The sequence below is a fragment of the Schistocerca gregaria genome, chromosome 8 (assembly GCF_023897955.1).
Source record: "Schistocerca gregaria isolate iqSchGreg1 chromosome 8, iqSchGreg1.2, whole genome shotgun sequence".
Classification (NCBI taxonomy): Eukaryota; Metazoa; Arthropoda; class Insecta; order Orthoptera; family Acrididae; genus Schistocerca; species Schistocerca gregaria.
The window spans coordinates 121,157,990-121,184,225 of record NC_064927.1 but is presented as its reverse complement, the minus strand read 5'-3'; the positions used below and the strand labels follow the sequence as shown (position 1 = coordinate 121,184,225).

General features: G+C 40.8%; 1 protein-coding gene across 2 annotated transcripts in view; it reads left to right on the top strand.

Annotated features, from left to right (window-relative positions):
* The window catches only part of LOC126284715 (unconventional myosin-XVIIIa), a 1,203,577-nt gene that overhangs the window by 1,015,801 nt on the left and 161,540 nt on the right, over positions 1–26,236 (top strand). For both annotated transcript variants that reach the window (XM_049983847.1, XM_049983846.1), the window contains 8 exons: positions 6,983–7,183; positions 9,498–9,650; positions 10,011–10,175; positions 10,329–10,473; positions 10,567–10,813; positions 12,738–12,930; positions 16,216–16,447; positions 20,911–21,073. In XM_049983847.1, coding sequence (XP_049839804.1) covers positions 6,983–7,183; positions 9,498–9,650; positions 10,011–10,175; positions 10,329–10,473; positions 10,567–10,813; positions 12,738–12,930; positions 16,216–16,447; positions 20,911–21,073 — 1,499 coding nt within the window. The remainder of the gene's footprint in view (positions 1–6,982; positions 7,184–9,497; positions 9,651–10,010; positions 10,176–10,328; positions 10,474–10,566; positions 10,814–12,737; positions 12,931–16,215; positions 16,448–20,910; positions 21,074–26,236) is intronic.

Genomic DNA, 26,236 nt, shown 5'->3' with positions numbered 1-26,236 from the left:
GTTAAAAACAGACACCATTTTTGGGCTAAGCAAAGGATGAATTGAGGACTCACGTCAGTTTCCAGGGTGTGGGGCAGACATTTGATGGAAACAGACTGAGGCACTTTTGCGTTTGCCATAGTGGCAGTTCACTACTTTGGGAATCAAAAGTAGACGTTTATGACCACCATCTGTTAAGCATCAAAGAAGGGCCCAGTGAGTTGACATGGACACACTCCAACAGCTGTGAAGGCCCAGTTCACAGTGAATAACATTGCCAGGGAGATATCTGCTGTCCTGCACATTTAGAACAATCATTGTGTAAATGTTCATTCTTATGATAGATTCCAGGACAGTAGACATGGCCGTCGCAGTGGTCTCGCGGATCTAGGCGCGCAGTCCGGAACCGCGCGACTGCTACGGTCGCAGGTTCGAATCCTGCCTCGGGCATGGGTGTGTGTGATGTCCTTAGGTTAGTTAGGTTTAAGTAGTTCTAAGTTCTAGGAGACTGATGACCACAGCAGTTGAGTCCCATAGTGCTCAGAGCCATTTGAACCAGTAGACATGATGCGAAGCAAACTATGCATAAGACAAGCGATTTTGATTCGGAAGGTAAAGAATGTCATGATGGAGTGTGGCTCGGATGACCACTGGTGGAACAGTATATTCTGTTGACAACAAAATAACAGCATTGACAGACATGAGTCTTTGTTGTAACAAAAAATACCTGTCTGTGCACGGCCACACTTGACGGATAACAGGGGTGACAGTGACAGCTTGATTGATGCAAGATCTTGTAATAGGGAATTCATCCTCTGTCTGATGAGCTTCCTCATCAAGTAAAAACAAAGTACTTCATCTTGATCCAGATCAGGGTCAGGTCCACCAGCAAACATGAAAGAGCATCTATGTTTGAATGCTGAGCCATAGGGCAGGAATGAATCTTATAATTATGCCTTCTAAGTAACAGGCCCCAATGTTGCAGTCAATGGACCACCTTGTCTGACATGTGCTGTGGGGTTAGAGAGAGCCTCTGATGGCTTGTAACTGGTAACCAAAAAAAATTAACACAGTAGAGAAACACATGAAACTTCTTGATAGCATAAGTAACTGCAGGAACCTCCTTTTCTATTTGAAAATAATTCTTCTGTGCAGCATTAAGTGGTACAAAAACAGTGGTCTGTTCAGAACCATCAGCACAATATTGAGACAACACAGACCCCACGCCACACTGCAATGCATCCATACCAGTCGTAAGCTGGACCCCTGGCTAGTAGGTGGCTAAGAATGGGAAAGAACCCAAACCATCTTTCAGCAACGGCCTTGCCGCAGTGGATACACCGGTACCCGTCATATCACCAAAGTTAAGCGCTGTTGGTTGTGGTCGGCGCTTGGATGGGTGACCGTCTGGTCCACCATGCACTGTTGCAATTTTTCGGGGTGCACTCAGCCTTGTGATGCCAATTGAGGAGCTACTCGACCGAATAGTAGCAGCTCCGGTCAAAGAAAACCATCATAACGACCGGGAGAGTGGTGTGCTGACCACACGCCCCTCCTATCCGCATCCTTGGGCTCCCGTGTCTCCCCGTCGCTCGTGTGGTCCCGCATCCGGCTGATTTGTGGATACCAGATCCCTATGGGTGCCCCTGGAATCTCCCTGGACGGCGCTGTCTGCACGGACGCTGCCGCCATTGCTGACCACCTTGCCGCGCACTTTGCTATGAGCTCTGTGACTGCAACTTACCCTCCTGCCTTTCGCTCTCTAAAGGAGCACGCCGAGCGGACGCCGTTATCATTCCACACACGTCGTTCTGAAAAATACAATGCTCCTTTCAACGAGAGGGAATTCCTCGCTGCCCTCGCCGATTGCCCTGATACAGCACCAGGACCGGACTGCATCCACGCGCAGATGCTGAAGCATCTCTCCAAGGACTGCCATAGACACATCCTCACCATCTTTAACCGCATTTGGAACGAGGGCGTGTTCCCGTCGCAATGGCGAGAGGGTGTTATCTTCCCCATCTTGAAGCCCGGTGCGGACCCTCTGGCGGTGGACGGCTATCGTCCCATTACCCTCACCAACGTTTTGTGCAAATTGCTCGATCATATGGTGGGGCAGCGTTTGTGTTGGGTCCTTGAGTCGCGCGGTCTCCTCGCTCCATCCCAGGGTGGCTTCCGTCAGGGCCGGTCTGCTGCGGACAATTTGGTGCGGCTGGAATCTGCTATCCGTACGACCTTTTCTCGCCGTCAACATCTCGTTGCTGTATTTTTTGATCTGCGGAAGGCATATGACACAACATGGAGGCATCACATCCTTGTTACGTTGCGTGAGTGGGGTCTTCGTGGTCAGCTCCCAGCTTTTCTTCAAAACTTTTTATTGCGCCGCTCTTTCCGGGTGCAAGTTGGTGCCGCCTCTAGTTAATCTTATATACAGGAAAATGAGATCCCGCAGGGCTCGGTGTTGAGCGTTTCCTTATTTCTAGTGGCCATTAATGGTCTAGCTGCAGCCGTGGGGTCATCGGTGTCTCCTTCTTTGTATGCCGACTACTTCTGCATCTCATTTAGCTCAACGACTACGGGAGTCGCCGAACGCAGGCTGCAAGCAGCCGTTCGCAAGGCGGCATCATGGGCTCTGACTCATGGATTTCAGTTCTCTGCGGCCAAGACTCGAGTTATGCACTTCTGCAGGCGTCGGACGGTCCACCCTCATCCGGAACTTTACCTCGACGGTCACCTACTTGAAGTGGTGGACACTAGCCGCTTCTTAGGACTCGTCTTTGATGCCCGGCTCACATGGGTTCCTCATATTACTGAGCTGAAGCAAAAGTGCTGGCGGCACCTCAACGCCCTCCGCTGCCTGAGCCATGCGTCTTGGGGTGCAGATCGCAGCACGCTGTTGTGATTGTACAGAGCCCTTGTGCAGTCCAGGCTTGATTATGGGAGCCTGGCCTATGGGTCTGCATCGCCCTCAGTGTTGACGTTGTTGGACCCCATACACCACTGTGGGGTTTGGCTTGCAACTGGCGCTATTCGTACGAGCCCCGTGGATAGTCTACTGGTGGAGGCCGGGGTTCCCCCGCTGCGGATTCGCCACCACCGACTGCTCGCCGACTATGCTGTCCACGTGCATTGCTCACCGGGCCATCCTAATCATCGCCTGCTTTTCCCTGCCAGGGTCCTCCCTCTCCCTGACCGGCGACCTAGGTCTGGGCTTTCCATTGCTGTCCGCGTCCAGCCCCTGCTGTCGGAACTGGGGTCGTTCCCTCTTCTGCCACCCTTTCGGGTCCGTGCACCCACACCTCCCTGGTGTATGCCGCCTGGACTTGGCACGGGTACCCAAGGACTCGGTTCCGCATGTGGCCCTCCGTCGCCGTTTTCTTGCGCTCCTCGCCTCATTTTCAGGCTGTGAGCCTGTCTACACTGATGGTTCCCTGGTGGATGGTCGTACTGCCTACGCTTTTGCTCACGCTGCCCATGTTGAACAACTCTCCTTGCCGGCTGGCTGCAGTATTTTTACTGCAGAGCTGGTGGCCATAGTGCGCGCTCTTGAGCATATGCGTTCCTGCTCAGGAACGTCCATCGTCATCTGCAGTGACTCCCTGAGCAGCCTCCAGGCTATCGACCGCTGCTATACCTCTTCTCCTCTGGTATCCTTTATTCAGAGGTCTGTTTTTGCCATTACCTGCTCTGGTCGTTCAGTGGTCTTTGTTTGGATGCCAGGTCACGTTGGCATCCCGGGGAATGAATGTGTCGACAGGCTGGCCAAAGGGGCGATCGACGCCCCCACTTTGGGGATCGGCCTCCCGGCTCGTGATGTGCAGTTGGCGTTGCACCGTAAGGTGCTTCGGATGTGGCATGACGAGTGGCGTAGCCTGACTTCGCCGAATAAACTGCGGGCTGTTAAGAAGATGACCAATGTGTGACGGTCCTCCCTGGGCTTCTCGCAGGGACTCTATCATCCTGTGTCGGCTCCGCATCGGCCATACCTACCTGACGCACGGACATCTTTTGCGTCAGGAGGATCCCCCCCTGTGTCAGTGTGGGTCCCGGTTGACAGTCGCCCACATTTTGTTGGAGTCTCCCGGGCACGTTGCCTTTGGTTTTATGCGACGATGCCTCCATGGCTGACGACGTTTTAAATTTTATCTGTGGTAGTCCTTTTTATGGTTCCATTTAGGGGGGACCTGCCCCTTTCCCTTTCTGTGTATCTTGTCCTCGAGTCTCTCATTGGTTGCAGATTTTAATGTGTGTATTCGGATGGTTGACTCTTTCTCAATTTTTGTTCCCATGGTCAGTCAACCAGCCTCCGGCCCTCTTCTTTTCTTCCGTTTCTTTCCGTCCGGTGTTCGTCTGTACTCTTCTTGTCTCTAGTGTTCGCTGCCACATTGGTGTTCTTTCAGTGACTGGGGGGAGGGGCGTCTCCTCCCTCCTTAGGGGTTTTACCTGTTCCGTAAATTTTGTTTCGCCTGTTTTTGGAATGGAGGACTGATGACCTTAGCTGTTTAGTCCCCCTTAAACATCCCAACAACCACCACCACCTCCTATCCGCATCGTCATTGAGGATGACACGGCTGTTGGATGGTCCTGGAAAATCGAGCTGCCTGCAGAAGTAACATGTAGCAATAAACAGCTGTGCGTAAGAATTATTGAAGCTTTTTTACATTTGGAGGGTGCAGGAGGGCTGCAATAGCTGCCATGTGACTCTCATCATCTGAATCCCCCTATGAGAAATAACATTTCCCAAGTGTTATGTAGAGGGTGGAAGAAATGTAACTTTCGAAATTGCACCTACGACCCACATCACGCAGGGTCTGAAACAAAAGATGAAGGTTGCGACTGGTAATGACAGTGCCATCGAAGAAGAAAAACATTCCGTAAGCTGTTCCAAGTAACACTTATAATGCCAAAAGCTTGTCTATTGTACCTATAGAGGCCGTATGGTATATTCATAAGTAGTAGTTTACATGATTCTTCATAAAATTTTGAAAAATGTTTTCCACCCACCAATTCCAGCTTCCGTTTCTCTAGGCAAGAAATGGAGTACGTATCAACCAGATTTCTAATTAACTGTCACCTTAAAGTCACCACAAAGACGGAGTTTGCCAGTTGGCTTCATCATAAAGGCCAATATTGTAGTCCATTGACTATATAAAATGGGTTCAATGACATTTAAAGCTGTCAGTATATCTAACTTTTCCTTCACTTTGGCATAAAGTGTGAGTGGGACAGGTTTGGCACAAGAAAAATGGAGTCACATCATAATTTTAGACTAACATGCGGTACATATTTAGTAGTTTTCTGAGCCAGGGGGGAAAAAAGGCAGAGTATTATTTGCATATATCATCCAACTGTTTAGAGGGTATAGGATCCAACACTAAATGAATGAAATATTAGACTGTAAATCCAAAAGCCTGGAAATAATCCATCCCAAACAAATTTTCCTTCAGTAACGGAACTGTTACTGCCTAGAACACTGCTTTACATGTTACTCCCTCAGTAAACTAGCAGAAGAGAAAATTGCTGTCTATTGTACCTCTGCATAAGATTCCTGTGATGTAGTGGTAATGAAATGACACTTTCAACTTAACCCCTGTCATTCTGCAGCCCAAGTGTGGTAAGACTGATGGGGATGCTTTCTGCACTGGTCCAACTCCAACCTGAAAAAATCGCATTAGTATGCATTCTGTAATAAGAATTAAGCAAATAACACATTCCGTCAAACAACAGAGGTGCTGGATCCCAGAGGAGAGCTAACTTTCCTAACAAGTGACACAAATGTGGGATCTGTGCAGAAAGAGAGCTTTAATGTAATCTGTGTCTATTACCTTGAAGGCCATAGAGCGTGACCGTAGGTGTTTTCTTTGTCTGCAGCAATGTAGGTGGGGATGGAGGTGGGTAGACTGTCAAAGCGTGAGGCCACATTAACGTGCCTGCCAACTCTAGTCCAACATAGGTGTGCATTCTTGTTGCTGCATCTCTAAGTGACACTGGTTTTCCAGGTACTGCTGTAGTAGACTTTGTAGATTGCTTTGCAAAAATGAGTTTGTCGATAATGCCACGATTCCGCATGGAAAATGTGGAAAGCAAATCTTACTTCTCACAACTTGAGTAGTAACATACGGAATTGAGAAAGTCAGTAACACTAAAATCACTTTAATTCAGAAACCATACACTCATTCAATGCATCATCCTTGTACTTTGCCAGCAAGATGGACAGCGATCCACGAGCAGAATAAAGTTAGCTAGCATGTGAAACATTACAGAATGGGGAAGAAGCCACTCCACTTTGTGGTTAAATGGAGAAGTGTTGGACATTTCCACATGGTGACACTAGACGGTGGATGTACATGCTACTCTTGATGCACAGCTCTCAGCATTTTGTGAAAGTGCCACGTTCTGGTGGCTGAGCTTAACCACTGTGTACCAGCACATGCGGGTTAAATAACATGTGATGATGCCTCGCTTCCTGCGGAGCTTTAATGCCAGTGCGGTTGAGATGGTAACTGTAGGTTGCTACATTATCAGTTGACTTCTGGAGATGGTGTTCACACTTTTCACCAAATAAATGAATGTCTTTTGTGAATATATAACACATTTAGTATAACAACACAGTGATAAAGAGATATTGAAATTGGCATCTGTCTGGTTGAGTATGGGAATAATGTAATTAAGATTGCATTAATTTGGATTACCTTCATCTTCTGTCACACGTAACACTGTTAGTATATGACAAATGTTGGTTTGTGTGGTTGGGGTCATTGTCCAGAACTTCCTCCTGGATTATTTGATAGTACAATATTTTAAAAACAAACATAACAGTTTGGTCACTACTGTAACTGGACTTCTTCATCTAGGTATGTTATAACGTGGTGCTCTAGTGAATGTCCGTTGCAGTGGTGGCCAAAACATTGATTTGTTTTAAATCATGAGATAAGTAACAAACCAGATGAATTTATTGGACCTCTTAGCATACTATTTAACGATTTGGAACGATATTTTACAGGTTGTACAAATGTTCCGTGGCTGTAAGTCGGAAGACATGCCTCCACACATTTACTCCCTCGCACAGTCAGCATACAGGAGCATGCTGGCATCTCGTCGCGACCAGTCCATTGTCCTTTTGGGTCGTAGTGGCTCTGGAAAGACGACAAGTTTCCGACACATACTTCACTACCTCGCCCTGGCTGCAGGGACTGTCAATAAAGTAAGTATGAAAAGGGAACTTGCCTATATGAGTATTCTCTTAGTTGTTAACAGGTGAAAGATTGCACTAATGGTAACATTCATCTGAGAGACTAAAATGACCAAATTTTGCATATTATGTCAACTGTAGTGAATTTTTATAATAAATAATTTAAAATCTTGATGAAATATTGATACTAAAGCATTTATTATGTTTGCATCATATATCGTAGTACAATAAGCTGAAATTACCAAATTAAACATAAGTTTTTCACCTGAAATGGATTGATTATTCTTACGGAAAATTCGCAGAATTAAATGTTAGTGTTAAAAAATGAAATAATTTCTGAAACTGACATGTTTTTCAGATATATGAGGTCTGTTAGTTTGTTGTGTGTCTGTTAGTTATTGTTCAGTGCTGTATTGGGTAGAACGTTATGTTGCACAGTTTGCAAATTTCAAGATGGCAGAGTTAGAAGAGCAATGCACCTGCACTAAATTTTACATCAAATGCAAGAAAACCTTCAGACACACACAAAATGATGCTGGTAGCCTATAGTGGTGAGTGCTTAAGCTGTACTCTGTGTTACAAATGGTTTACATGATTTAAAAATAAACGGGCAGAAGTTAAGGATGACCCTCGTTCAGGATGCCCTTCAACGCCTACTGACAGTGCTCATGTCAGGAACATTAATGAAATTGTGCTTGCAAATTGAAGACTGCCTGCCTGTCGTAGAAGACTAACATTTCAGCTGGATGAAGTCATGAAATCCTGAGTTCTGTTCAAAAATTTCCAGAACTTTGACCACGAAAGTTTTTTTACAATTACCTTTTATTTACCACACATGGTCTCCTTCAAAATATTCTCCTCAACAATTGATACACCACTCCCAATGCCATTTCCACTTCTGGAAGCGGTCCGCAGGGGCTATGTTTGGAGGATAAGGCAGCACAGTGACTCCCTTTCTCGTTTCTCTTAAGAAAAATCTCATGCTCATTTGCACAATCCAAAAGCTCTTCACAGCCGAAGGCCATTCTGGTTTCAACTTGTGAGACTAACTTCGCAACAACACAATGCATTTCAAGATGCTGTGTCAGGATTTCATGACTTTATCCAACTGAAATGTTAGTCTTCTACGACAGGCAGGCAGTCTTCAATTTGCAAGCACAATTTCATTAACGTTCCTGATATGAGCATTGTTAGTAGGCATCGAAGGGCATCCTGAACTAGGGTCATCCTTAACTTCTGCCCATTTATTTTTAAATCATGTAAACCATTTGTAACACAGAGTACAGCTTAAGCACTCACCACTATAGGCTTCCAGCATCATTTTGTGTGTCTCTGTGAAGGTTTTCTTGCATTTGATGTAAAATTTAGTTCAGGTGCATTGCTCTTCTCTGCCATCTTGAAATTTGCAGACTGTGCGACATAACGTTCTACTCAATACAGCACTAAACAAACACACAACAATGTAAGTCCCAGCAGTTACTCATTAAACACAGACATGTTCAGGGATGCCAATTGCATTTTGCTCAAACCATTGACGCAAAAGTTACAAAATTTTTTGAGCAGCTCTCATACTACATATACACCACATTGAGACACAGTGTCTTGATACAATAAGTTTATCTAGCCAAGCGAAATAGTGAATAGGATGTGATAAATTTCCACCTCCATTCTTACACAATCAGTGCTTCAGCTCCACTTGCAATGGCTTCAGTGGTTACGAGGTATTAAACCTTAATCATTGTCCCTTTTCCATAAAGAGTTTAATAAAGATTAGAGTCTAGTCAGACATTGAGATCTTGGAAAATTGATACTGAATTGTATATATTGGCTCCCAAACACCCTCTGCTCTTGCCCCTTTTCACTGATTCTTCGAATTGTGTGTGGTATGTAGTTTGACACGTTATCTTTCCTATGCTTCCCAAACATGAAGGTACTGGCAAAATATCTGTAGTTGCTGTTCACATCTTCATAGCATAGTAGTTGTTTTTGAAAGTTCTAAACAGCTGCCACTAAACTGCTACATTGTTTTATTTCGTAATATATCCATTACAGTCATATGTTTCTGCAGTATTTATTATTTAATTAACGTACAACACATGGTATACTTTCCATGTGTGTTGTGACCAGAAGGGAAAAAAATGTTGATTGTTTGGACAACTATTGTTGTAGCTCATTTAGCATCACCTGGGAAAAGTGAGTCTACATGTGTGAGAAACTGTCACCTCCCACTTCTGCAGTAGATTGCTCTCGAGTTTGTTGACAGTGTTTGTGGATTTTGTGTACTGTCAATTAAGAGGAAATTGTATTTTGAGATGTTTCTTTTTAGGTGGCTACAGTTGAAAAGTTGAGTGCCATATCATCAGTAATGGAAGCATTTGGAAATGCAAGGACTGTAATGAACGCCAATGCTACACGGTTTACACAGATTTTCAGCTTGGATTTTGACCAATCAGGACAGATAGCATCTGCTTCAATACAGGTACAGTCCAAAAATTATCTGACAAAATAAGTCAGAAGTATCACATCATTACTAGTGTCCCAGTAAGAAGTTAGAGCTGCTAGCAGTGTAAGATGCTGATAAAGACCTTCATAATTTTGTATTTACTCAAATTTTGCTGTGGTACTTTTATTTCCTTAAAATTTTATTTTTGTTGTTATTGTAAAAACTTGATATCATACTATTCATATTAACTGGAACCAGTATTAAAATCATTGAATTCTGTGCTGTAAATATTAAACTGCTTTCTTTGAATAATTCTTCATATATATATTTTTAATATTATACATGTACAGTTGAGACACAGTTGTATCTTAACCTGATATAACGTATGTTCTTTAGGTGTTACTGGCAGAGAGAAGACGTGTAGTTCATCGACCAGAAGGAGAACCAACATTTCATATTTTCTACCGCATGTTGGCTGGAGTGGAAGGTCCTTTACGGAAGGAATTGTATCTTGATTCTAGTCTCTCTGAACATAATTTGTTCATGACCCCACTACATAAGGTACTAAATCATTACTATAACACCTTTTTACTGTATTTAGAAGTTAAATAGTTGTAAAACATGCCACCTGCCATGAAGACATTAAGTGTGGAATACATTTCTCCGGTAATTCCATCAAAAAGAGATTAAGAAAGAAATAATCTATTGTTGCAGCATGAAGATAAGCAACGAGCAATGCAGGAGTTTATTCGTGTATGTACAGCAATGAAAACACTCGGTATCACAGACGCTGAAGCCAAAATTATATGGTCAGTTCTTGCTGCCATATATCACTTGGGAGTAGCAGGTGCAGTTAAAGGTATGTAGTTTCCACATCTGATGGATTAATTTGCATTAAGGTCTATTTAAAAATACAGGTATTGTATAAGTATAAATATTTTCTTTGATGAAGGTGGTAATGGTGGTCGCTGGCAGTTTGGAAACCCACGAGCGGCACAACACGCTGCTAGGCTGCTGGGAACCTCAGCGGAGGAGCTGGGACGACTGCTGTTTGGTCAGGGGACTCCACCCACACCACGGCAGCCTTTCCGTACACCATCACCCACCGAGAGGGATGTGACAGGCATTGAAGCTCTTGAAGGTCTCGTAACGGGGCTGTACGGAGAAGTCTTCAATGCTGTTGCGGCACTTGTAAATAGGTGAGAAGAGAATATAGTTTTCTTGTTGCTTCCTCTTGGATCTAGATACTAACTTAATGAGCTGTTCATACCATTTTGTGAAGGATATGAAAAATATGGAGATGCAGAGCAAAGATTACAAAAAATATTGACAGGTGAAAGAAATTTCTCAGTATTTAACCAAGTCAGAGGGTTCAGTTGTTTTACCACTAGATTCAGGAAGGGCAGGTTTCAAACCCTTGGTTATTTTTTTATTATTTATTTATTTTTTACAGCTTTGCCAGCAATGGAATACTAGTCCCCATTTTCATTATGATTTTAAATAAGAGCCCCTGTAGTGACGTACATAGATAACATTGATGATGATCATGGGACCAGTTAAGTTGAAAGGCATCACATCAAATGAGATGGTGCCTACTAAAATAAATTCTGATAAAGTAAGAAAGAAATCTTATATTATACCAAATTAAATCATTTGGCATGTAGTTCTGTGGTTTGGTCAATCTATATAAATGTGACACTATTATGTGAAGTGAACAACTCGGCCTATCTTCTTTCCATGACCACAACCTGCCAATACGTTAATATTTAATGTCACTCTTCATCCATTTTCTCTTACAAATGGCAGAAAATTGCACAAATTTAGAATGAGCATATCTCATATATGAACAATCTTCATGTGTAAAGCAAAATAAGAATATACGTATTTAAATTGTGTGTATTGCAGTTTCCAATCTGAAAACTTTGCCTAACCTTTGAGTATTTGCCTACTGAGACGGCACTTCAAGCATTTAAGCAAGTGTTCTAAATTTCAGCAAGAGTTGCAGAATATCCATGTGTAAGAAATATTGCTAATCATTATGCTGATATTGGTTAAAACATAACAGTAGTAATAAATTTTAGTAGTAGACATACTGCTAGAGTTTTTAAATTCTCTGTCCTTGAGCCACATTTTCTCAGCTTTATCTTGTGTAGAATGTTACTACTTTGCGTATTGTTTACGTTGCCTCATAATGTTACTACTCAGTGTTTCCTTTTTACCATAATTGTCAAATATTTAATACTGGAGGACATTTTTTATTCTCAAAGACAATTAACTTTTGGCAAGTAAGCAACTGAACATGTATGATTTGGAAGGTGTCATTAAATTATCACACTATCAGATGCAATAGTAATACAGTTTTGAGAGAGTCTTCCACATCAGAATTAGATATAAGTCAATTACTAACAAAGAGATAGTGGGGCTGGCTAGTACTTACCTCAGCTCAGTACAGCCGATAGAAACACAAAAAACAACCGAAAATTTAAGCTCCTAGCTTTCGGAATAAATGTTCCTTCATCAGGGAGGAGAGAGGGGAAAGAAAGGGAAGAAGGGAAAGTGGATTTAGTTACTCACAACCCAGGTTATGAAGCAACAGGGAAAGGAAAACAGGGAAGGTAGCAAGGATGGAGGTCATTTTAATACAAGCAGTCATAGACAAAATATGAGGGGAAGTATAATTTCATCATTTACAATGGGAATACTGATAGATCCTTGTTGGTGATAGTATGAGCTTCTTCCATCACACAAGAAAGGTTACATTTAAATTTCACAATCATCAATTCAGTTCTTGGTTTATTCTACATTGCTGTTGTTTATTAGCACTTTGGAAATGTGATTCTTCTTGCAATACTTAAATGGTAGCAGTGCATATGCTTTAGACTGGGCTGAGCCAACTGCCAAAATCAATCACATCACATGGCCCATTGGGTGAAGAGTTTTTGTCGTGTGCAGCAGCAGCAGCTTAGTGGATCTTCTGTACTGATATTCCACCCTTCTAGCAGTGCACTGCTGGCATTATATTATCTGTTTAAAGTTCTGAATAGTGGCAATTTGGCAATGAATTATATAAATTTATTTAATTTCTATAAGAATGTGCAGTATCGCAGAAAATTTTTATTTCAGGTCAATATCAGCTTCAACGCATACGGTGTCATCCATAGTACTGGTAGACTGCCCAGGCTTTCAAAACCCTGCATCTTGTGGCCATCAGGGTGGAGCGACATTTGAAGACTTGTGCCACAATTACCTTCAAGAAAGACTGCAACTGTTGTTCCATCATACCACATTAGTTGCTCCTCGTGATCGATATGCCCAGGTAGTTACACAATGCCTTTAAATTTTTCATGAAATATTATCTGAAAAACTGAATGTCAAGATTAAAATGCCACTGACAATATTCTTAACTGAGAGAGGTTTTTTTCGTGTGGGATCAAAGTGACTATCATAACTAATATGATACAAAGAAAATAGCTGCATTATATGCAAAATTTTGAATCACTCTCACAGTGATATGTTTAATTGTGTGAATTTGAAAGTTTTTCCAGTATACTGATTTTTTTAAAAGCACACAGGAGTGGAACTAGGTATGATCATCAAAGACTGCAGGTATTTTGAGGAAAGATTTCTCACCATTGTCAAGGGATGTACTTCCAGTGGTGCACAATTTAAAGCAATGGAGGATAGCTCTCTGCCCATGCAATCATATAAATGAGAAAGAACCACAAGACCATGGGCAATACTCATCTCCCCAAGCAAGTCTGTGACTGCAAAGGACTGTCTCTCTCTATTGACAATTCTATAGGATTCTCCAAACTTAGGGGGGGGGGGGGGGGGGGGCAGTGTTGTCAGGGTATTGATTGATGTAAAATTAATGTGTAGCACAATGACCAGAGATAGTGCATTTTGTTCGAATTTTGCATGAGACCCAACTGTCTTCTGTTGGAACAACATGGTATGCAGTGTTCACTATTTGTCCTTTGTCACAGTAATCTGTAGCCATAAGAAAAATTTTTGCTTGAGGTAATCCTTGGGCCTAGCAGTCAGTAGATGACATTCTTGGTTAGTAAGTGAATTCCCTCTTCGCGATTGCCCTCCTGTATTGACTGCACTCATGCAGAGTTCCCCACTGTTGATTTAAACTGTGAAACATCAACTGTCTCCTTTGCATTTAACATCTCAAGACTGGCAGGATGGTACCCTGCCAACATTCAGGCTGTCTATAGTGATTACAAACGGCTGCACTTGTGTGAACTTTTCAGGTCTGTTTAATAATGTTTGATAATTTTATGTAGATTGAAATAGTGAATAGTTTCTCAGTAACTTATTAATTCATTGTAAGCATGAGCAACGTCACTCCTACAACATATTTTGGCTGCACAAGTTTTCTAACAGTTTCTGTGCTAATCCTCCTCTCAGAATATGTTCCTTTTCTAATAACACATCAAATTAAAACTTTGTGACTACTTCATAAGCTGATAGACCTCACAAGCCTTAAACAGTCTGTTCTTTCATGTACCTGTTTCACGACCACCATAGTAACTGTCGAATTGTTTATCTGATGAATTAACAAACAAATTGCTACAACATACTTTCCCATAAAAGTGCTCATATTTGCAAATATGTACAAGATTTTTAAGTACACTGCACAATAAAATTAATTTTTTTTTTAAATTCCGCTGGAGACTACCTAATGAAACATAAACATCACTCCTAGATTATGCCTTAGACGTGTCACCAATCCCTCCAGTTGTTATCGCTGAGAGATGAAGCCTGGTGCTGCTGCAGATTCTTTACTCAAGCAGCTTCTCATTTGGCCTAATGAGGCTGATGTAGTGACATCTGGAATGGTGTACACTGGGTATGGAACCCAGATCCTTCTGCACCAAAGGCAACAGGGTAACCATTTGTCTATGGCACTGGTCGGTCATCTAATAAATTCATTTACCAACTATGCAGAAAAGGAGCCATAATATCAGGGATTTTCAAAGTATCGTTGGCTGGTTATTCAAGAGTGTGTCATGTTTAATCCTGCTTTTCTAGCTTTGAAACTCCATAAATTAAGCTTTTATTTTTTACTTTGGTGTGTTTGGAACACTTTCAGAAAAATTCTGACACTATAAGTGTCAGTTACATTGTGAAAATTTGTCCATTACTTCTTAAGACAAACACATAAATAGTTCATTTGCTTGTTGTGAAGCAGTAATGTGTGGCTAGTTATTACTCACCATTTGTTGTCAAGTTCATGTCTTCTTAGGTTTCTTGAAATTAACAGTTGATAAAATTGTTAAAATTTTACCCTTTATTGTATTTACAAGGTCGAATATGACTTTTTCTGTAAGATAACTTATGGAAGTAAGTAAGAAATAAGTAAGTTAGTAAGTAACTGTATTTTACCACACATTCTGAAAACTTTGAAAAAAACTGGAAGCAGCAAAATAATTCTATAGTAATATATCATTTGTGCTGTTTTTGTCTTTATATTTTAGATGTATAAGACTGTAACATATCTTAGTCCTAAAAAAAGAAATCTCACATTGTTACCTAGCTCACTATTACACAGCAAAGTGAACTGAAGAGTGACAAGATTGGGAGCTTCTTTGTGTTTACACCTAAGAAATAGAGACAGTAGGTAGAAACAGTAATCACTTCAGTACTCTTACAAGGTGGAGTGCTGCCAGTAACATGCTGTGTGACTATACACAAATGATCTACATATCACAGCAATTAAATACTGACTGATTATTTTGTGTGACAATACTCCATGGACACAATCAATGCAGGTACTTCTATTCACATATAATGTGCATGAATTGACATTTGGTCTGGATAAAACCACTGACTGCTTTACTTGTTGTTCTTCATTTTCACAGAAGAATCTTATTCTTATGCCTTTTTTAAACTTATTTCATTTTTTTCACACATGACATTTTCCCTAGCACATTTTAAAACCAAATCCTAAAGACACAACAGTTTCTGTCAGAGTTCCCTTGCTGGTCTGGTCTTGCAGTCCACTTCTTTGTTGTGAAAGCTGTGAACTTTAGTGATGTTTGTATGTACTCGCATTGTTTATAAAAACGCAGGAACTTCTGCCTAATAGTGCATATATCAGCATTGCCAATGGGATATTTATTGTGAACACTTCCCTCCTCCTTTGGGGCACAGATACTAGAGTGCATTGTGTCCCTCTTGCCGCAAAATTTTCTGTTGGCACTGTCATTCCTTTCTCCATCTTATCATCAATAAATTCAGTGATATTAACAGTAAACCATTTGAGCTTTCTGTGAAAGCATTTTCTTGATGAATTTCCATGCTTTCACAGCTAGGTAGCACACACACTACTTTTAAATGGACTCTGGCTACACCTATTGGTGTGACCATGTTAGTTCTTACTACAGCTGGATCCCCAGTTTGCTTTGTCAGGTTATAAGTTTAGTTCCATGTTTGCTACAAAGAAATGAGGCTTTCAATACATTTTCATCAGTGTGTTGACTTTAAATTCATATATTGTTAATAAATGTTACTTACCTCATTAAATACTTTCTTTCCTAAATTGTTTATCCATTTCTGAAGAACTCTGCGAGGTAACTAATTCTCTGTGCAGGAACACATAGAGTGTGTACTGGAGGATGAAGGGGAATCGGGCTCCCCAGCACCCATGGTGTCTCTGCTGGACAGAGCATCACAGAGTGCCATGGTCCGGTCCTCTCAGACAGACCTCCGCAATGCAGGAGACCGCAGGGGCCTGCTCTGGTTGCTGGATGAGGAGGCAGTCTTCCCTGCAGCCAGCGATGAAGGCTTTCTGGAGAGACTCCTGGCGCATTATGGAGACAGAGGTAATCTATGTCTGCTGTCAGATTTTTGTTACATTTTTGTAGAATCCACCGAAATGCCTGCTGTTTCTATTCTAGTAAATTGGCAGCGCTTAATGTTGCATGATTTTCACCTGTTTTCCTTGTAGTTAGTAATGGAGCACTTCATGACAGAAAAAAAGGTTGACATAACGAAAACTTATTGCAATTGTGATTTCTTGCAAGTGTGTGTGTGTGTGTGTGTGTGTGTGTGTGTGTGTGTGTGTGTGTGTGTGTGTGTGTGTGTGTGACACAATAAAACACAATCACTTTCAGAACCAAAGGCTGAGATTGAGAATGTAATTTCAGAAGAGGTGCAAGTATGGTTAAATGTTAGGGATAATTTCATCGATAAAATGATAGTGTGCCTGTAGTGTTGTAAGGGCATTTGAAAAATATCACATTTCATACATAATTACAGGTAGCACACACTGCAATAACTCAATTTCACCAATAAATTTATAAGTTGTTGCACGCTCAAAATTTCCATTCTTTATTGGACACCTTATATTACCCCTTCAAAACCTAACAGATTACTTAATGAATTTTTAAGATTATTAAACTTTCCTCCATTGCTGGTTTTGAAAGTTGGGAGTGAAGCTGGTTAGCAGCTTTTCACTTCATGGTGGGCTATCAAAGGGTGAGTTTCCACAGAAGACACGATTCATGGAATGAATCATTGGTTAAATCACTAGACTTCAGCTATTAATATGTGCAGCCATTCTTTTCTAGTCACTACTTCAGTTGTGTTTATCATGTAGATAAAAAATATTAACCTTCTTTTGCAACTGAATGTTTATTTTCTTTTTAACTCACATGTTGACCGACATGTCTATCAAACATGTTAGTTTACATTGATGACTGTGTCATCATGAAGGACATTGATTGATTGATATTAAGCTTTCGAGTGCACAGAATTAAATGACTGAATAAAATTTGCCAAATTCTGAAAAGCAGACCTCATACTATTCAGAATAAATACAAGGGGAAAGACAGAAAATAGACTGGTTCTTTTGTAGGCACTAGACAATCATAATAAAGGTTCACACTGCAGCATGGTCATGTGCAGTGGGCAAGAAGAAATGTAATGTGTAACTGTAACATATTATAAATTGGAAATCTTTATTATGTTTATCCATCCAATGGACCCAAAAGACAAAAAGAATAGGAAACATAAAAACAACTGTTGCTGGCTATCACGAATAGATGAAACTTGTTTTGTTCGAAACAAAATAAGCTTTCATTTGCAAAAGATCAATAATATAGGGTTTCCCTTTCAAAGCTTTCACATTACAAAGCCCCAGGAAAAAATTACAATAGATATTATAATGGAAATGCGTGATACAATAGAACATCTCAAATAATGTATCAGTACGCCTGTACTTCGGAATCGTTTGTTGCTTGAAGAGTAATAAGTCTCGTAAATTTTTTGCCTTCTTCTCTGTAATATGTCTTCTGTCACTACCACAATTGCATCAGTGATAAGACCTCTTCACATAGGACTATCAACCACTTTCATGTAAAGTTGGGGGAATGTTGTGGCCAAGCGATGGGTCCTCCATGTCTCATCCAGCGATTGGGAAATCCTGTAACCAGGACCTTGTGAAAACTGCTGACCAGTGCAGCAGAACTCCATGTTTTTGAAAGATGATGATGGGTTGCAAGTCTTGTATCTGAGGGTATAAAAACTGCTCCTATGTGTCCAGATATACTGGCCCATTCACTGTGTTTTCCTCAAATAAGAATCATCCAATATTTGCCCACACCAGATGTCCACTTAAGGGCTATCATGAACATTTTCCATGATAGCATGTTGATGTTTTCAGCCACAAGTCAGAACATTTTGTCAATTACCTCTTCCATATACATGAAAGGCTACCTCATTTGAGAGTGAACATCTTTCCAGGTAGCTGGCATTCATGCCAGTACAGTGCAGCACAACTGTAGGAAATTGTTTTAGGCATGGTTTGTAGTTTAGCACCAGTTGCTGCTAAATTTGCGCTTTATAAGCAGAAAACAAAGATGATAATGTAACAAATGGTGCAGTGTTGCCAGAATATAAGTTGCCTAGATGCCTGTCGAACTGACTTACGTGAAAATCTGAGAAACCCTTGTCTGATGTCCTCCACTGTCTCTTCCAAAATGCTATGACATATAGGACCAGAATGTTGTTGAGGTCTTCAGTCCGAAGACTGGTTTTATCCAGCTTTCCATCCTACTCTAGACTGTGTGACCTTCTAATTCTCCAAAAAGTACTCCAACCTAGTTCCTTCTGAATCTGTTTACTGTATTCATTTCTTGGTCTGCCTCTACAGTCCCACCCCCCATCCCCATCCCCACCCGACACATCCCTCCAATACTAAACTGGTGATCTCTTAATGTCTCAGAATGTGTCTCATCAATGGATCCCTTCTTTTTGTTAAATTTCGTGTCTCCAGAGTTCAGTTCAGGACCTCCTCATTAGTTATGTGATTGATCCAGTTTAATCTTCAACATTCTTCCGTACCACCACATTTTGAAATCTTCTATTCTCTTTTATTCTAAACTGTTTACTTTCCATGTTTCTCTTCCATACATGGCTACACTTAAGACAAATACATTCAGAAAAGACTTCTAACACCTAAATCTGTATTCGATGTTAATTAATTTCTCTTCTTCAGAAATGCTTTTTTTGCTATTTCAAGTCTACATTTTATGTCCGCTCTGCTTTGTCCATCGTCAGTTATTTTGCTGCCCAAATAGCAAAGCTCATCTACAAGTGTCTTGTTCCCTCTTCCAATTCCCTTAGCAATGCCTAGTTTCATTTGAATACATTCCATTATCCTCATTTTACTTTTGTTGATATTAATCTTATATACTCCTTTAAAGACACTGTCCATTCCATTCAACTGCTCTTCCAAGTCCTTTGCAGTCTCTAACAGAATTATAATGTCATCGGCAAACTTAAAAGTCTTTATTTTGTCTCCCTGAACTTTAATTCCTACTACAAATTTTTCTTTGGTTTCCATTACTGCTTGTTCAGTGTAAAGATTGAATAACACCAGGGATAGGCTACAGCCCCTTCTCAACCACTGCTCCCCTTTTGTGTCCCTTGACTCCTGTAACTGCTGACTGATTTCTGTACAAGCTGTAAATAGCCTTTTGCTCCCTGTTTTACCCTTGCTACCTTCAGAATTTCAAAAGAGTATTCTAGTCAACATTGTCAAAAGCTTTCTCTAAGTATACAAATGCTATAAGCACATGTTAGCTCTTCCTCAACATATCTTCTAATATAAGCCTTAGGGTCAGTCTTCTCTTGCACGTTCCTACATTTTTCGAGAATCCAGACTGATCTTCTCACATCTTCAGTTTGCTATGATTTGAATATTTGCAGACTGAAGCTTTAAGAGAGAATATCAAGCATCCTTAGATCAATAAACGAACAATTAATGAAAGTATCTGTTGAAATGTATCATCATGGTCTGAAATGAGGGACAGCCCACCCAAGATCCTTCCCACACCTGCTAAAGTGGTGTTCTGTTGCCCACCCCATCTCCACAATGTCCTAGCCCCTCTGCCACTCCCAGTGCCAACATATTGCCACAGGGATCATATCCCCGTGGAAGACCCAGGTACAAGACCTGCCTGCCCAATCCACCCACCCAGCCCTGTCCTGTCACAGACTTGTCCTACTCCATCAGAAGCCACATACCAGCTCTGCTTCCATCATTAAACAGCTCTTTATATTGGTGCAGCTAACAACCAGCTCTTCACCAAGAGGAACAGCCACACCCTGACTGTGGCCACAAGCATGATAGACCACACATTTTGGCAAACGTGCAGCTGAAAATAGCATACTAGATTTCAGAGGCTGCTTCAGAACCAAAGCCATCTGGAGCCTCCCTTCCATCACCAGCTTTTCTGAACTGTAAAAGTGGGAGTCATCTTGACAACACATTCTTCGATCCCAAAATTATCCTGGCCTCAACCAGTGGTAACCTACTTGCCCCACACCCATCAGTCTACAGTTTCTACCCATTCTGTCCTACCATCTCCTCCCAATTCATGTCCCCTGCTCACTCCACCAGACAGAGGTCTTATCTCCCCCCCCCCCCCCTTCACCCCCTCCACCTGTACCCTGCCATCCCTTCCCCTTCCCTGCTGCTCAGTGTGGCAGTTGCATTTCAGTATGAGCTGCTGGAGAACGTGATTGTGCTCGTGAAGTGTGCTTGCTTGTGTGAATGTGTGTGTGTGTGTTTTCTTTTCTGAAGAAAGCTTTGGCCAAAAGCTAAATTTGCAACTGTGTTTGTGTTGTGCCTGTCTGCAGCTCAACGTGTCATCTTTACGGAGACTAGAAATGTCTTCTTTCCATTGTTTGATTTTAATGAGAACTTCAGTCATTTTAACTGTATTTTTATGTACAGTATAACAAAAGCATAATTGTCCTTACTTGGGCCCTTTTGTTTCAGAACACCAGCTGCTGTTGCGCAAGGCTCCTGGACACAACCAGTTCGTCTTGCAGCATTTACAGGGCACAAATCCTGTACTGTATACAGCAACTGGTTGGCTCAAAGCGTCTCGAGAAAATCCAATGGTTCGAAATGCTGCCACACTGCTCCAGGAGTCTTCCAAGTAAGTTGGTGGTGGTGGTGGTGGTGGTGGTGGTGGTGGTGGTGGTGGTGGTGGTGGTGGTGGTGGTGGTACCATCACACTGCCAGTGCACACTTAAGAGAAACAGGATTATGGCTGGGTGCTGTTTTGTAGAGAGAGCTCCTATTGGCTCAGTAAATAGAATAGTTCAGTGTGTCATGAGACTATGACCTTGGCAGACTTTGTATTGCCCATTGGCAGGAGTGTTCAGTGTGGGATGGGTAAGGTGCACATTACGAGTGCATTCGATCATGGCAAGGTCATAGTTGCCTAATGCTTGAGGCAATGCAGCTCTTAGAAGGTTTAGCTGCTGGGCTTTTCAAGTGCCTCAATATCAACAGTGTATGTTAAGTGCCAGATTTGGTGAAAAACACTGCCACCAGTGTCAGTTGTCAATGACAACAATGTTATCATGACAGAGTTGCCATCAAATGTCACAAATAGTAACAATGGATGGAGTGGTCACACTGGTGAGCAGCCCTACTGTCCAGAACCATTTTTCCATTCAGTGTCACGTAAGTACGTGTTCTACCCATATATCGAAGGGCACAGAGATTAGCATGGTGCAAAAGTGCACCCATTGGATGTTTGAAATATAGGAAAAGTCACCTGTGCTCATGAATTGCAGCACTCACTGGTATATACCAAAGTCAGTGTACAGTTACATACAAAACACAATGTTTATTTTATTTCTATGTATTTATTCATCCTTAGACAATTCTGCATAACAGTATAAGACATATCAGACACATTACAGAAATAATATATACATATAAAAATGTGTGCAGAATAGAATAGGTCTAGGTGAAGATAGATCATAACTATCATGATCCTATCAGCAGAACCATTCCAGCATTTATCTAGCAGCTGGGGGAAGCTTAGGACAGCTACGTAGGGTTCGAACCCTACTTCTACTGAGAGTGAGTCCAGTGCATTAACACTAACTAGTCTTATTGCTTGGTATATAATTGAGAAAGAAAACTGCATATTCCTAGCCTTCAAGGAGATTTGAGCATGCACCAGAAATATGACCAGTGATATAACTAGAACATTAAACTTCATTGTATTACATTTTCCAAAAAATGAAAACACATTAATGCATAATACAACACTGCTGAAAGTATAAACACATGAACATACAAATACAGCACTATAACCATCTCAAATAACCTTGCAACAGAAACCTTCTTTGAGTAGGTGAATTGCAGTACAGCTGAAACAGAGAAAACGGGAAGCCAGCAACAGAAACGTTCTTGTGCATAGACAAATGGAGCATAGATGGTACAGCTACTAACAGATTGAAAAGTGCTCAAAAATAAACAAGAACCTAGTATTTCTGTAAACTAACATATTTGTTTCCACTGTAGAAACACTTCTCAACAACAAATGCTTTTAACTGTACAGCAAAAGCCACTTCTTTCTCCAGCCTCTTTGTTTATTGGCATTGCATTTTAAAGAATGTCACAAAAGTGGCTCATGTGTCTTTGTCTAAGAGTTGGTTTTGCTCACTCTGTGTGGAGTGACTCATGGTTGTTAACATTATAGCCATGGTAATTGCTGTAGTTTGCAGGACTCCAAGATTATCTCTTGTCATCATCACACATTTGGTGTGTATGATGAGAGTAATGTAAGCATACTCAACTTCTTAAATATGGGCTTGCAGTGGGCCCTTGTGGAGCTATATGACAAGGTTCAAATAGCCCTTCTTGGAAATGAAAAAAATTCATTTAATCATCTATCAGTTTTATTCCAAGAAACTATTCCATAAGCTACAAGGGATTGGAAGTAGCCAAATGAGCCATTCTTGTATCTCCAGAGAAACATACTTGTGAAATGACTCTCAGAGCATAAAATGCAGAACTGAGTTTCTGGGAGAGTTCTGTTACGTAGTCTTTCCAGTTTGTCTTGATCAACATATACTCTTAGCATTCCTAGAAGTTTTGTCCATAGTACACTTCCCTACTCATTTCCACCATGCACCAGTTGGAGACCTTCAGTATGTTTCATTTTTCCAAATAGAATGTAATGTATTTTTTTCACATTAAGGGTCAGCCTGTTGGCATTGAACAATAAATGTAAGAACTTGACCAGCTCTTGCAGACAGAGAGACCTTAACACCGCTCACTATTACACTAGTGTCATCCAGGAACAGCACGATCTTAGCTGCAATTCCTTAGGTTTGTCCTGTTGTACACCTTTTTTTTTACTTTATTTCCATCTGATACTGATTTGATTTTCTGATAAGGATGAGCTTAAGTGTGCTTCACAACCCACAATCTATTTTGCAAATATCACTGAACTCACTTGTTGTGTGTCCCTTTTACCCCATTACTTCTTACTTTTGTAAAACAATTTTATTGCTAACAGTACTTAAAGCTTCAGAAAGATCTAAATTAATCTTAATTAACTCCAACAACACTACCATAGTTACACAGGTTTCTAATTATTTCATCTGTGTAATCCATTATTACTGTTCCTGTACTTCTTCCTGATCGAAAGCCATTTTCATTACCATTCATTCATTTGTGGTTGTTTAGGAACTCAGTGATTCATTGTTTAATTAATCTCTCAAATAATTCAGAGAATGCTTGAATAAAGGTAACATTTTAAAATTTTTAATTTATGGGGGAACACACACTCAGTGAAAGGTAAATGAGCAGTGTACGCCAAGAACTTTGAAATTTGTGAAGTATTACAGATCGTGAGTGAGACTAGTACTTACTATTCAGCTGCTGACACTTTGCACTTGAGACTTTTAATCACCTTTACTACTTCATGTTCACTAGTTGGTTCCGATGTCATGCTCTATGCAGGTTTAACATATATCAGTTTATCTCGATTTGTGAAATTTTAGCTTAGTGTTCTGGAAGCATTTATGAAGTAATCACATATGTAATTTGCCAAGTCTCTTTCTTTTTGCCAATGTTAGTGTTCTCAACATTCTTCATTTGTCTTTCCTATTTCACTTTTTTACAATTTCCGAGCAGATTTTGAGTAGTTGCTCAACATTATTATAATGCTATCATTTCTAAGTAGTTATGCCTCTTCAATTACCTGTTGATGTATTTTCTTTTAAATCTTTACATATTGTGTAAACTGGAGATTTTTTATTCTTTTCATTTGAGAACTGAATCTATTTTGGAGTCCTACAGGAAATCTTAAAGCCTAGCATAATCCAGGTAGTAGGTTTAGTGATCTGACATGAGAAGACTATGGTCAGTTTCTTCAGAAAAAAACTCAAAAATAAATATTAAAGAGCAAAGAATATCTACAAAAACTGGTGCAGTTCTCAACAGAGAAATTTCTTTTATATGAAAGAAGTACATTCTGTCCATTCACAGTTGTCCCGGAACTGTGAAGCTGAGGACGCTGTGATCAGATAGCACTAAATGAGTATTAATAATTTCTCTCTATGTGGTCTTCTCATTTGAAAATGTTATCTGTAAGACTACCAGTCTATTTCTTATTCTTGTGGGGCTATTTATAAGAGGAAGCATGTTGAAACTGTGCAGTACACCAAGAAATGGCCTCTTTGAGCAGAATCATTCAAAGGGTCATATTAAAATCCCCACAGACAGTTCTGGTGCTCTTTTCAGTAAATGTTATGTGCAGCAGAAGGTCTATTTTATTAATGAAAGTGTCTGTGTCCCTAACAGGTGATCTTTATGCTGTAATTATTACATTACCCACTTCATCATGCAGTTGAACAGCAGCAGCTTCAGAATGCTCTTCAGTAGTCAGTCCTCCTACCTCCCCACCTCCTTTTATATCAACATTATGTTTAAGAAAAATACAAACTTGAAAAATGCAAACTACTTAACTTTCAGCATCCTTCCTATAGAACTGAGTAACCAAATTATGATGATTAATGGTAACAATACCTACTTCAAAATCCCTGCACCATTGTTGCATAATACATGCACACTCAGTATTTGTATCATTAACTGCTATTTGAAGTTCAAAAGATCTATCTCTGAAACTCTAGATATTATAACTTCAAATATGAAAATTTGTAGAACAGAGACTGATAATAGGTGTACTCACACTTTGCAGTGTCATGTCCAAAACCATTTTGAGGCAGGGTACCAAAAATCCTTGAGTATTAAGAGTTTTCTATGCGCCATAGATCTGTCCATTGGTTGCATTGTAATGCTGACTGCAGCAGCTACTGGTGAGGCTGAGACTTCTGCTGCTAGAGGTGACATGCAATTCTCTCAGTGAAACCTACTATCTGAGCAAGTGCATCAGTTTGCCTGACTGCAACACTACATAGGTGACTTACACCATCAACAAGAAAGAAGAATTGTGTTGGAATGGTTTGAGGGATGTGTGAGGGACACTCCATTGAGATGAGGATTCTGGCACACTCGCACCTCCTCATCCCTCTCCTCCAGATTACTGCGTGGCATGCCATTGAGCAAGGTACATGCATTTTTGAATCTTTTCTGACCAATCTCTGAGACTTCTGGATGGAAGTTGGACAGTCTTGGATCAGGATGGCTGCCCACTGTTTTGGCATTTCATGGCTTCTAGTCCACAATGCACTGTCACTTTCATTGGGGCAAAAGTGGTTGCTACACACTTTTATGTAGGCAGGTATAATTCAGTTACTGAGTGTAGGTTCTGCAGCAGTTGTCAAAGCTTCTTTTGCATACGTATAACGTTGCCCTGTTTCAAAATACTGGCATTGCAGACCATAGTGATAGACTTCCAGAATGATATTTTCACTCTGCAGTGGAGTGTACGCTGATATGAAACTTCCTGGCAGATTAAAACTGTGTGCTGGACCGAGACTTGAACTGGGGACCTTTGCCTTTCAAGGGCAAGTGCTCTACCATCTGAGCTACCCAAGCACAGCTAAGCCATGTCTCTGCAATATCCTTTCTTTCAGGACTGCTAGTTCTGCAAGGTTCGCAGGAGAGCTTCTGTAAAGTTTGGAAGGTAGGAGACTAGGTACTGGCAGAAGTAAAGCTGTGAGAATGGGGCACAGTGAGCATTTTGTGAACAGTCATATAGCAAATACATACACAAGCTCCCCAAAGAGAAACAACTAAAAGAAACATGCTATGTAATTTTTCCTGCTATGTAATTTTTTCTTAAATTGTGATAAATTTGAAGAATAAAAATAATTTTATAAAGATGAAG